Genomic DNA, 14212 nt, shown 5'->3' on the forward strand with positions numbered 1-14212 from the left:
TATACGGGAGTTGTTTCTCCCTGTAAGGGGCACATTATCTTGCATCAGGAGGTTCTGTGGGGGGTGGGCTTAATCTGCTATTATGTTTTGGTTGTTATTGGTAACACCAGCATTAGCTTTAGGGCCAAAGGTTTCCCAGCAAAAGTAAGTATTGCAGTGAGATGATCACTGTTATTCACTTTATAGTTGACAGTGATTTTGTCTTACTGGTATAGAAGGGGAGTAGAATGAACTGCATCTTTCAGGGTATTAGTGTCCTTTTTTTAATCCAACATTGAGCAGAACTGGAAGTCTATTATCATGCTAGGTAAGGTGTAGCTTCTTAAGGCACTTTTTAGCTGTCAGTCTTTACATTGACACTGCTAACATGTGTATAATCAGGATAAATAATTGTTTGCAATGGTCACTATCCAAATGAAACATTAAGGGAGTGGATTGTATAAATGTTTCAGTTCTGCAATAATTTGGTCAGAAACAAGTTTAATTTTCATTTTTTTATGAAGCTGGCTGAAAAAATAAAGTTTCCCTCAAATTATCACAATTCAGTGGGGACAATGAATGCTTGCACAAAATCTCATGGTAGTTCATGGAATTTTTGGTATTCTTTTTGGTTGTCAGAGGAAGATTACAGCCATTAGGATTTAGCCACTGGTCACTGTAAAGACTCATTAATTCATTAAACTTATTCAGTAGGTGATGTTGACCTGTACCATAAAGCTTGGCCAGTAGCTGTTATCGAAATAATGCTCGCTCAGCATGTCTCTGATTCCTTATGAAGATATTTGAAATCTCCAGGGTTTACAAGCCAAAATGGACTTAAAAAAATAAGTTAAAAAGAAGAACAAAAAGAAAACAAACAACAAAAAACATGCACTGTTTAAAGGCACAGATGTAATGAAAATGGCACGTTCATTTGGAATCCAGAGGTTGCTTTCACCTTCTTGAACCCTCATTCAGACAAACGGACCAACATAATAAGACTTTACACAAACAGTATTGAGGCTTTCTGAGTGACAACTTCTGGGATCTCCTCTCACGGCTAGGCTATTTTGAACATGCTTATCTTTATTAATGGTTAACTTTAGCTCCTTTCCTCTCCCCTACACTCCCTGCAACCAACATTATATAAATGATAGCAATGTTTCTAAAGGCCCTCCCTGCCTCTTACTCTCTATTTTGGCTGCCATAACTCAGGAATGCAAGCCTGGCCTACATTGAAAACAAATATCACCCTCAATTGCCCAAACACCATGGTATAAACTGATTAATGAGGGAATTAAAATGAAAGATGATCCATCGGGGGAAATCTTTTTCCAGGGGGGTGACAGAGCTTATCAGTGGCGGGGTACAATATCTGCAGAATAAACGCAGGGCTTCTCCCTCCCTTCTTCCATCTCCTTCCGTCGCTTCGTTTCTCTGGCAAACTGTCACCATCACTCATTGCAGACTTACATTCCCAGCATTCCCCTGTGGCACCTGGCTCATGAGAGGAGAAAAGTGGTGAACACGCACTCAAACTCACATTCACAAACTGAGAGAAAGTGCACACACTTTTACACTCACATCCCTCCATTATGTGCTTTTTCCTCTTAAAAACTGACAAGTACTTTTCACTGGGATGTAAATGAATATGGTAAGCTGCCTTACATTAGCACAACCTGCTGCATGTGTGTCTGTGTGTGTGCTTCTCTGCATTAGGCTACCGGCTCATTGAGGATAGCACAGGCCAAGTCAATCAGGCTGGATCTCTCCCAGTTGTCCCATTGAGACCTGTGGCTCATCAGGGGAGATAATTAGTCTGAAAAGCTTTAATGATACTCGCCTAATAGCTACAAGAGAACACTGAGAGGCGACAGTGTGTATGTGTGCATTTGTATGTGGGATGCAGAGAAATAAACAGATGTGGGTTGTTTCTCTTAGAGGTGATAAGTAAACAAATAAGTGATCAAAATCATGTTTTGTGAATACATGTATTCATGAGCGTGTGGGTCCTGATAATATGCAAACTGATGGGATAATGAATGTTGTGGCTATCTGGCTCCAACCCACACATGCACGGTTACACACACACAATATCCTTCTCGGCTTTCCCTCCGCTCCCATCATCATTGTTAGCATGGAGACCTGAGTTTACTTGAGCACAACACAACCTTGGCTCATAAAACCACAGAAACAATGTATGTGTGTCTGACAGACAGAAAAGATAAAGAGGTGGAGGATGCATAATGCATTGATATTGGAAATGGCTCTGAATTCAAATGAGCATGCATTTTGCTGGACGCAAGCAGTTTAACAAATAATTACTACATACTGTATTGCAGTGCTATTAGTGAAAATACTGTGCTTAACCAAAGTCACTTTTTTTTTAATAACTTTCTTATGCAATTAAATCATCTAGGTGTTTAAACTGATCATTTATTTGGACCTCTGCCCTTGTCCCAGTATAGAAGCCCGGAAGGTAATCAAGTTATTGACCAAGGTGAGCTTGACATTGCTTGACTAAATGGCAATACAGTAGCTTTCAGCTTGTTATCATTGGGTTTCCTCCAGCTGACCTATTACATCACTGACCAAAAACCATAAATATGAATTTAACCAGTGGAAAAACTTGGTGAATTGGACATTTTTGCAGGTCTGCACATTGTGAAAGTGTAGTGAACTTAACTGTTTTAACAAAAAGTTGCATCTTATTCCCAATAGTTACTCTCCAGCTTCTTCTTTTCTTTCTCCCTATAACAAGCAAAGTAAAGAACTCACTGCTGTGCTTGAAATGTTTGGTCTAACTCAATGTGACTGAGTCCACCCACAGCAGAGGGCACACTTCTAGATGTGCCAATTTCAAAGGGTGTTGTTATTTCAAACGTGGATGTCGTCGATGTTGCTTTATCTCATCATTTTTGTGTTTTCTTCGACCTGTCTGTTACACACACACCAGCAGTGGGTCTGCAGTACAGGGAAGACTCATAAATGACAGAACAGGGACACAGTTTATGCAAATGATTAGGTTTGAGAAATGTCTCAACAAGTAAGTTAGAGCTGAAGAAGGCTCTCAGATGATAGGTGAAATTTATTTAAGAACAGAGAAATGAGTCCAGTTGCCTTAATTCAATTAACTAGGATTACCATGAACTGAGAATCTACATCAACATACGTCTGTGCAGTTAGAAATAAAATGCTCGTTCAAGGCTTCAGCACAGACAGCCACAAGCTCAGCTTCTGTGGATGATATTTAGGTCACATGACCTCCCACTGAGCGTTGTGCTGTTGCGGACGCAATCAGTACGTTTAACACTGCTTTAAGATGGAGAGTACCTGAGAAATCATTCAGCCAACTAAGAGCTAAAGTAGTTTCAGGTGATTTCCCATTCCAATATTATAATATGCAGCAGGCAGCCTGTGATCTGCAAAGTATCCCATAGAGACAAAAAGAAAAAAAAAATGTGAAGAGACCACAGACACATGCAAAATGGCCAGAGAGACCACAAGAGATGTAAAATGACGACAAGGAAATACAAAATTACCACAACAAATAAGTAAGGTGACCCACAAGAAGGCAAGGAAGGATTAAGAGGATATAAAGACCACAAAACACATAACAGGGCAGCAAAAGAAAAAAAAGAAAAATACATCTCACAGAAATGTAAAATTATCACAAAGATTGTCAAGATATGCAGATTCATTTACTAGATATGCAAATTGTTATAAGGCTATGCAACATCCAGCTATGAAAAGACAAAGCAAATACATATGACAAGGCTATGTGATTTGGGTTCATTTGGTTTCTTTCAGATTAACTGTCTGTCTGTCTGTCTGTCTGTCTTTTTTCTTTTTTTTTTTTTTTTACATGGATGAGCCCATGCATGGGGTCAATGGTTCATCGTGTGTTTGTATTCTTACATTCTTGAGCCTACACCTTGTGTTTACTTGTAGTAGTGCAAATGAAGCCAGAAGGTGGATCTGTGCCACTTCAGGCAGAGAGAGGACAGAGAAAACAACAAAAGCACAGAGCCATATTAGTGGCATGCAGTAATGGAACAGCATCAACTGATTTCAAAATGCATCAGGGATGGAAAAAAGAGATTACACTCTACTCTGATAATGCATTACTACAGATGGAGCTATGTTGAGGATGATCAAACAAACACAGTCAAGCACCGACATACATGAATTCTCTGTAATAGTTCACTCAAAATAGAGCTACAGCAACAAAGAGGTAAACCCCACAGGGACTCCATTTGGCTTCCTTTGCTACCGACTTCTCTAAAAGCACCGTAGACTGGCTTCGTTGCCATGGATGCATGCCAGTTATTCTCTTCTTTTTACACCAACGTTATTTCACTGTATGTTTGTTTCTAAAGAAGGGTTGCTCACACTCCTGCTACATATCGGAACATGTTGTGTCTTGCCTTAAAATATTTTTGAAAATCTATGTAAGTGTTAGGAATGCAGTAAGAAAACATCACCTGGGGGGACACTTTAGATACAGCTGCTCACTGCAGTGATCAGGTAATTTCCAGTGCACATCTTGCTCAAAAACACAGAAACCGTGCACACTGGGGCAGAAAGCGATGTCCCTTTGCCATGACCAGGTGAGCATGACAAACTCCCTCGAGCAAAGCTGTCTGACAAGACTGTAACACAGGAAAGAAAAATCGAGTCTTATATCACTGCAAACCTGGGAAGTCCCTGCCTGCAGCACGGTGTCGTCTACACAAAACTGATAAAGCCACAAAGATCTGTACTTTTCTGTGCATTAGCAAAGTCAGTAAAAGTGCATTTACTCTCAACAGTCCCGCTGTAACCAAATATTACAACTTTATGCCAAAGAAACATAAATGATAAATAATTAGACGTGCTCTCACACCTGGTTGAATATATATATAGATTAAAATATATATAAATCTATCATGCGCACACTGAGGACAGGCTGACTTTGAATCCCGACTGGACAAGCATTCCCTGATATGATCCTGACTTTGTTCTGTCCTTGCTGCAGGATAAAAGCTAATCTTTGAAACGCAATACAGAACCTCCGCTCTGGCCCCTCAAGAAAAAGGTTGACTTCCCATATGCACGTTTGGTGGCAATTTTCTAAAGCATTCTGCGCCATAAACGCTATCTGTGAGAGGAGGGTGGGATGTAGGGCACATACAATTAGTAAGGAATGTTAGCGCTTCCCTCCCCCAACCCCACCCAACATTTAGTTAGAATGACACTAAGACAACTTTGTACAGTGCAGAACTACAGAAGTATATGGCCCACATTACTACAGTGTATGAACATAGTGGCGTGGTGTGTCACAAACACAGCCAGACAGTGCGGGGAAGAGGGAGGGGAACTCTGGAGGTTTATAATTTACTCCAACAGACACATACTTACAGAAGAACAGAATCTGCTAAGCGTCTACCTCTGAAACACCGACTCTCTCACACAGAAGCATTTCATCCTGTGGGTGTGTGAGAGAGATTATGCAGAGCTACAGTATGTCCTCTGATCCAGCATCAAATGAAGTGGACAGGCCAGATAAGCTGATAAGGATCCATCTGAGAGAAATAGCAGGGCTCCTTACATACACGTAAACAGTTGATGCAGGAGAGTTGAAACCAGTAACTCAGCAAGCACTCAGGCTGAAAGCGACTGAAAACTCCCATGTTTTCACTTACAGCACAGAGCAGGTTGAGAAGACCCTGCTGGCTCTGTAACAATCTTCACTACTTAGTTCTTTTTTTTTTATATATCCTTTTTTACCTCAAGGTAAAGGAAGTAGGTCACAGCAGCGGGTGAATGGTATATAATAGAAGCTGAGGTGAAAAGGGGAAATTGAAAATGAGAAAAACAGGTCTCTCCACACATGCTTGTCCTTCGTTTAATAAAACAAGTGAAACACACTCCAGATCCTGTTTATTCTGCAAGCAGGAGATGAGAGTGAACACCTGAATGAAAGAAAAAGAGGACAGGCTGGGATACAATGGGAAAGCTCCATTAGTAAGTCAGTGGAGCATATGATAGTAATTATCAGATGTACTCATGGGATGCCCTAAGTTGCTCTCACTGTCGGTGCTATTACAGTTACAACACGCAAGGGAAAAGAAGGGACATAGCGGAGTGTAGGAGTGACACTAACAGGCATTCTGCTGCATGATGTAAATGCTGCCTCTGTTTTCCTGGCACCTGTGTGTGTGTCTGGCCTCAGGCACGTGTGAATGTTTTAAGACGTATTTCTTTTGCAGAGAGAGTTGGGCAAAAAGGTCAAGTGCATACCCTCTCATTATCCTGCAGCGCTCAACATGCTTCTAGGCATGTGTGCCAATTCAAACCAATCTTGATTTAGCACGACACTTAAGATGGGAGTAACGTGTTACTTTGGATTTTATGTGTGGTGATGTGTTGATAATGTGTAGATGATGACCAAAGACACAAGTGTGTGAGTGTGTTTTATTCAGACAGCTGCTGCACTGTAATGTTAGCCAATGGGAGGAGCCTAAAACATGTACAGAAGTTCTCAGAGGAGTAGCTCTGAACAGCTGCTCCTCATTCCTCTGGGCCTTTCTCCCTCTTTTCTCCTTTTTTAACAGCAACTTTTTCTCTGATCCTTGCTCTCGCTTTCTCTTTACTGGGCCTCAGGGGACTTATTTTTGCTTTTGGCAGTGCTTTAAATCCAGCATGGTGTGTGACTATGTGAGCATTCTAAGTGTCTTATAACATACCATCAGCTTTCTGGTAAATTAATCCTTGCTGCAGTGCATTAACAGATTTACACTACGGCTGAAGTGATTTATACTCTGATTCTCATGTTTGGAGGATAGCCCGTTTTATTAGATTCTGAAATGCACAACACCATATATGGAGTTCTGAGTGCCTCAGTTCAAAATGTTACTACCGTGAGTAGCTAAGTGAGTAAGAATTGATCTTATTTCCAAGTGGCACGTTAAAAATGTCACAATTTTTAAAAATATTTGTAGGGTGACTACTTTTTTTGTTCTATCCTTTACAACTTTCATAACAGATAACAGTTCAACACAAAATGTAAGTTTAGGCACTTGTACGGTCACCTGTACTTGTATGGTTCTGTGGTCACAACCCCTTTGGCCTGGACCCTAAACTCAGATGAGCTGAAGAGGAGATGTTAAGGATACAGAATATGAACAAAATTGAGAGAAAGAAGGAGGAAGTTTAAACCTTTTGCTCCCCCAAAAGCTGCTGAGCACTTTGTGATTGTGATGTGATTTCAAATTCCTTCGCTCCTTCAAGAAACCGTTTTGAATCTCAAAACTGAGAGAGCTTTAACAACTGTCTACTGCAGCTGAGACACTGACAGATACGTACTTCACACAGGCTCACCTAAAAAAATAAAGAAGAAAAAATTTTGAAAATTCCACTGAGGTCTTTCACACGAGGGAGTTGTGTGCGTCTTTTTTTCCTGATTTGGAGTGGGTGATGCCTGTTGATGAGACTTTTTTTTGGAGCAAGTTCTTGAATAACTCTGGTGGAATATAGTTCCACCCAATACATGAACCAAGTCTTAAAGTTGACCTCAGCCTGTTATGGAAGATGTATTGTCATCTTAAACCTTGCGAATGGAGTAGCACACAACAACATTCCAGTAACTCAGCTGAACTCAAAGGGAGTGTCACACATAAACACTCCCCCTAATCTCCCATTAAATTTCTGCTTAGGCACATCAATTTTGCATATTTATTGTTCTTTTTCTTCTAAACTATGCTGGAAATTCACTTTCAGCTGCATTTGTCTCTCAGAAACAACACAAAAATAACAGAACCGATTAGATACAAACATGTCCAGCTATGCCTTAATAAACCAGCATCCCACAGATGGCCTGGCACTCCTGAGTGACACACACTCACACACTTGCTGAGGTTTTTGGCAGTGGGAGATCAGCCGCTGCTCGGCTTAATAGCAAGCTCACTGATACCATCAATGAGACAAATATACCTTGCTGTGAAATAGATAATAGAAATGCGGCAAATAAATGCAGGCTCACACAGATAGATGCGCACACACACACACACACACACAGGATACACAAGTACTTATTCTCTGTTTCATAATCGCATCAAAACAGTAAACACAGTCAGACCACACAGGATATTAAACCTGAGGACTGCGGCAGATAAACACATTCATCACACTTATCGCTTCACACTTTATCTCTGAACTCTCTCACACCTTCACTCTTCCCCTCCCTTCCAAATTCCCCAGTCTGTATTTGTGTAATGCAGATTAATGACATCTTAGCAAAGCATCCTGTTTTGTACTTCATCTCCAATCCCTACTTTCATTTTCTTTCACCCTGGCAGCAACACCTCCCTCCACAGTCACTCCCCCAAATCTCTTTGGATAGCTGCTTTTCACAGCATCTGTATTACTTGTATACTTCCCCTGATGCAGCCAGTCCCCCATGGATCTATACATACCTGTTGATGCCATGTGTGCTGCTCATTATGCAGGATGACAGAGCACATATTGTCAGTAAGGCCTTGTCCAACCTGGCTCCATCTCATCAGTACTGAATATAGAGTGGTGGGCCAACTTCTGTGTGTATATTGAGCTGAGTCTGGCCAAGCCGAGTGCTCCTGAGTAACCATCAGATGTGGACTGAGGAGGCAAAAGGGACACACAGTGGCTGTCATCCCTCAATAGGCCGACACAAAATGGCTAAATCAGTTTAAACCTACTGTAACTAAACCCAGCGAAGGGAGCAAGAAGACTCCCAGCGGGGAGAGAGAAGGAGGATGGAAGAAGGAAAGGACTTTAGGGAGAATGACAGTAATCCCTCTCATTGTTAGCAAGACTGAAAGCACTGATCCTCTCATTCTTTGTAAAACAAAGCATGAGGAGATCTCTCTCGTACTGAGACACAAACACACCAACTCCACATATTCCTGATATATATCACGCACTTAAAATCTGGTTTTACTCTGTTTATGGTTGCATTTCATGCATTTATTCATCAATATCACTAAGATTACCCCCTGAGGCGAAGTTTTGTAACTTTTAAAAGAGAAAATAACACAACAATCTACTTTTGGACGAAAACACACACCATTCCAAATTCTACTTAATAGAGACCAGTTCATATCTTCCCTCAACTGAGACCCCAAAAACGTGCATGTTTTATGGCAGGTATTCAAGTGTAAAGGCCCACTAAAGATGCTTGCATGTAGCCTGAACTGTAATTTACATGTTCAGCATAATCCCTCTGTCCACCCTTACTCCTATGCAGCTTGCTTCCATCTTTGATGCTTTGCATTTGCAGATCGATTTCACCGGGTCACAGTGATGGGAGACTTTCAATTTCCTAATGGAAAACCAGCAGTGCAGTGGTTTTGACAGACCCGTGTAGGAGCATAATGTCACACAAAAAGGGTGCTTTTATGAGACATAGGAAGTGGAGAATGATCGGACAAGTGAGAGATTTTGTCTTGTCTTTTGACTCACAGCTTGTTTTGACGGTATAATTAGTTTACGATTACAGTTGCTATTGATAAGAATTATTCCCAAACTGTTACAGATTGTTACAGATCTATGCACAAAGCAGCACTGCTATTTCCTAATGATTGATGGAACTAATTTCCATACGTAAAAGCAGGATAAAAGAACCCTGCATCGTTAAGTCAGCACTTAGAAAATACATGGAGACGTCACTGATGCAAAACGTGGACATCCCTTTGTCTGCCCTGTCGGAACAAATCATGGGATCTATCAATGTGGGGGGAAAAAATGACATAATATGGTTAAATCAAAGATATTAAAATTTAGTGCAAGATGGGAATCAATTTAGATTATAATCCACTAGGAAGTAGAACAAAAGGAACACAGATAAATCACATCGAGAGCAATATGATTTCTGACATGAAGATGTAAAGGAGATGATAATCAGTGGTGACGTTGTTGGTGCATGTGTAGTGACTTTGAAAGCAAATTTCCTGTCGTGATAAAGCAAAAAAACCAGCAATGACTGGAAATCTAAAGAGAGAGCTTTTGAAAATGGACTGCTGCGCAGGCAGGAATAAAAACACAGAGAGCAATGGGGTGTGATTGGTTTTCTTAAGTTTTTTCATTATAAATTCTACACAGCTGGAACAAAGTAAAAAGATACATCAACACACCACAGAGGTCACAAACAGTGTAGCACAAAATATACAGTATACATTAAAGAGAGAGAAATAAACTGAGAATGTCTCATTAAAAAAAGAATCTAAAATAATAAAGAATTCTTTCTTCTCTCAGCGAGTTGAAAACATGGGAAAAAGAAAACTCAGTAGTTCCAAAATGAAGAATCCCCTTGCTCAAAACAAATTTTATAACACAACATTTTTATATAAAACATGTCACAACACAGTTCTCCAAGTTTACTTATCTATCTTCACCTGCCGTCACAGGCCTGCTAACAGTTAGCAAGTTTATGGCAAGATCAGCAGACAGACACTGAAGAATAAAATAAGCCTTGTGGACACAGATAGTGGTTTGAGGTGAACTTTTTTTTTTAAAAGAAAAACATCAAGGCCATTTTTTCCAGTGTACAACAAAGTAAAAGGGCACGTCAGCCCGCTATCAGACCTTTTTTGGCAGAAAGCGTAGGGGAAAAACAAAAATACCAGGAAGATGTACCTTAACACAGAAGCAATGCTGTTGTGACACTCAAAAACTTTCATTTGGTAAAAAGAAAAAGGTACCCCACATACTCCAGCAAAATCCCCAATCCCTCCCACAGCTTCATTTCCCTGTATGTTTCAAACCGGAGCGAACCTGTGCCAGAGATCACTCCTAACACGACTATCTGTGACTACCACACCGCAGCCCCTGAAAGTCCCATTTTGTTGTAATAGGAAAACAACAACACAGCAGGCTACAGTTTTAGATTCTCGGCCCTGTCGCCTAATACCACCAATTTCACAGTGAAAGCTGGAGGTAATGGGGCTGTGAGAGTGGTTTCTCACTTTTCAGCCTTACTCCAGGTTGCTTCCCAGACTCTGACTTACAGACTCTGTAAGAAATAGTTGTAATTACGGCCAGCAGCTTACTAACCACAGTCACCTCGGACTCAGCATCACACACAGCTCTTCCTGCTCGACTTACAGGGAAACTAATGTTTGAATTCACAGAGAAAATACAGAGAGCACAGAAAAACAAGCAAACTTACATAATGTACATGTGATCTGGAAATGTCGAGAATACATTTGTACAACCATGAAGACTTGAGTGTTTGGTGTTTAAAAAAGCAAGCAATTCTAGAAAAGAGGACTTATTAAATACCTTGCTTGTCTCTATTCAAAGCTAATTAGGGATATTGAAAAATATATAAACATTCACATGTGGCAAAAAAAAAAGAAATCAAACAAATCACATTAAAGCAAAGACGCCGCTTCTTTGGGCAAATTTTTTTTTACAGCCTAACAGTGTGCTTGAGGGATTAAATGCTGTGAGCACAAATCATCTACTGAGGCAAATCAAACTGAATAACAGGCTGTTAAAGTTGTCCCCGTTATTACCAAAAGAGAGGAAATAATTTTAGTGTAAACTCCAAAACAGAGATGTTCAGTGTAACACCTGAATGCAGACACGCCACAGATAGAAAAGAAAAGAAAACAATGGCGTAGCAACATTCTGTCTAGCACTCGTGGTAGATTGGAAAGATTCAGCCACTGCTTTTACATTTTTGTCAGTCATGCTTCATCTGCAGAGGAGTCTACGGAAAAATGTGATTGGTAAGGAAAAAAATTCTTAAAAAAACGTGTTCATGTCTCCCAGCACAAGTCGTTTTAAAACCTGTTATAGGACAAATTGGATGGAGTTCTTTGAGGGATTTTATTTATAAAAAAGGAGAGCAGCTCCACCCAACTGATCTAATCCAGGTAATAAAACAAGCATAACCAAAGCTGAGCAGTGTGCGTACCTTAAAGCCATCAAAATAAAACCCATCTCCCTGCACCACCTCTTGGTGTCCCCTCGGTCTGGGGGGAAAAACGAAAAACAAAAACAAACAGCCCTCTTGTGTTTAAAACTGTCATCCTCTTCCCTTCATCCCTCTGAGTTATTTCCATCATCTGGTTTCATCACTGAAAGAAAAACAACACATTTTTAAAACGAGCCTCAAATCAAACTGCGTTGTTTTTAACATTTCAGAAATATTTTCTCCATATATTCATTCATGTTTTATCAAACATAAAAAAAAAAAACTGAATTAACTTGTTATGTCATATATGTCAGGAATACTATCAGTTTTGAGTCAATAGTTTGGACACATCTATTCATGGATTGGCAGGTTATTGTCCTGCTAGCTCTACTAAAGTGAAATTGAATATACATGTAATTATCCGATGAAAAGTTTTACATGTGTGGTGACATTTTTAGCTATTTTTAGCTGTCAGGCTCCATCATTTCCGCTGGAGATACCACTTTGTACAGCCTGTTTTCTTTGAACAACAACATGTTTAGAAAATTGGTGACACTGAGATGGCTGATGATATTTCTGGTGACTGTGCTGTTCATGTTCACATGAAACTGTTAACTCCCCTGGACTTGTCCCTGTATATTACTATGAGTTTAGAAAACACATCTATGAATGAAGAAGCCAGTGAGGCCTCCCAGAGTCTGGGAATGAAGTTAGTTTTCGGTGGTCTAACCTGTTCCATGGATGCTTTTTTGTTCAGGAGACCAGCCTCTTCATTGGCCTTATCCGTCTTCATCTCCACCACAATCTCGTTGTTCACCTCTCTGGTGGCTCTGAACATAGAAGCAGATTGAAAGTGTTTCATTGGAACGGCTCTTCATCGAGCCTGTGCTAAATCTAGTCAGGAAGAATTGATTTTTTCATCTCGTTCACAAAGAGTACCACGACAGTTAACCTTGTTTACACATGAGATAACAACTATCATCGTTTAACCCAACGGTCCTCCCATCCCTTCTACTCACACTTCCTTCTTGTCCTTCTTGCTGCAGGGCAGCTTGCTCTTCTTGTTCAGGAAGTAGATGAGGGCGACCAGCAGTAGGAGCAGCAGAACACACACCACCACAGCAATCACCACCCCACTGGAGCCTCCCTGCTGCTTGTCAGCTACAGCACCACAATGGAGGGGACACATGGAGGGAAGGATGGAGGGGACGGATGGTGGGATGTAGGGTTGGTTGGATAGAGAGGAAGGAGGGATTTGAAGGTGGGAGGGAGGTGTGGAGGATTGATCACAGTGGAGGAGGTGGGAGGACGGAACGGGGAGTTTTTGATTCGCAAGGGGAGAGAGGCACCGTGAGGGGCGTTTGATTTGTGGGGTTGGAAAAAGAGGAGGAGGAGGGAGGAACATGATTTCATTTGGAGTGGATTGAAAGGGAAAAGAGGGGGATGGATAGGGTCCAGGTGAAAAGAATTAATGGATTGATGGGCGGGTGGGTGGAGAGGATAAGGGGTGGGGATTGGGATGTGGGGTTAGTCTAACTTCTGAATGCGATGACTGAAATGTGATGGGACCCAGTAACAGGGCCTGTAGCCTCACAGGTAATACTAGACAGCTGACCAGATCCAGAAAACAACACTGAGCATACTCACCCATCAACCTACACTTGTATTACTGTAACTGTGAGGACATGATACTATAAACACTGAGCGACATAAAAATGAATATTGCAAAGAAATAATAGCAATTTTTAAGGCAATTATATTTTTTCTGACTAAATGAGTATATTTTCTTTCATTTGTTTTTTGATTTTCAAGGATGTTGGATGATGGACTGTTTCTTGGCTGGGAGCTCTGACTTCTTGGCAACTTCCCTGGTATCCTAGCAACCTCACAGTAATAACAAGACTCCAGGAAAATATTTGAAGCCGCACTTTTGTGTCGTGGTGGTTAAACCGACATCACCATCAGGTTAAAGCTGCCGTTGGCAGGTTTTCAAAATTCCGGGTCTAAAGTCGGAAAATTCGAACTGATACAACTTTCAGGTCCCTCCCCCAACCTCTGACAAGCTCCGAATCGCCCCCCAAACCCCTCCCCCTCTGTGGACGAGGTTGTGCACGTGAGTTCACACCAGTGTGAGCGCACACAAGCTGCGGGCAGACTCACGCTCAGCAGCGTGTGCACAAGCTGTGATTGACAGGTAGGATTCCTCCACCCTAACGTGATTGGTTAAAAACAGCCGGGAGCGCTCGATTTTTGCAAGCATGATTACAGGCTTCAGAGGGAGCTACAGAATTCGTT

The 14212-nt window shown here is 41.1% G+C and overlaps 1 protein-coding gene across 3 annotated transcripts in view; it reads right to left on the bottom strand.

Moving 5' to 3' along the window:
• Positions 1–10049: 10049 nt before the first annotated feature.
• The window catches only part of bcam (basal cell adhesion molecule (Lutheran blood group)), a 51497-nt gene continuing 47334 nt past the window's right edge, over positions 10050–14212 (bottom strand). For all 3 annotated transcript variants that reach the window (XM_075465964.1, XM_075465963.1, XM_075465962.1), the window contains 3 exons: positions 12937–13078; positions 12648–12747; positions 10050–12080 (listed from right to left, as the gene is read on the bottom strand). In XM_075465964.1, coding sequence (XP_075322079.1) covers positions 12078–12080; positions 12648–12747; positions 12937–13078 — 245 coding nt within the window. In that variant the 3' untranslated portion in view covers positions 10050–12077. The remainder of the gene's footprint in view (positions 12081–12647; positions 12748–12936; positions 13079–14212) is intronic.

This window comes from Odontesthes bonariensis, chromosome 5 (genome assembly GCF_027942865.1).
Source record: "Odontesthes bonariensis isolate fOdoBon6 chromosome 5, fOdoBon6.hap1, whole genome shotgun sequence".
NCBI classification, from domain to species: domain Eukaryota; kingdom Metazoa; phylum Chordata; class Actinopteri; order Atheriniformes; family Atherinopsidae; genus Odontesthes; species Odontesthes bonariensis.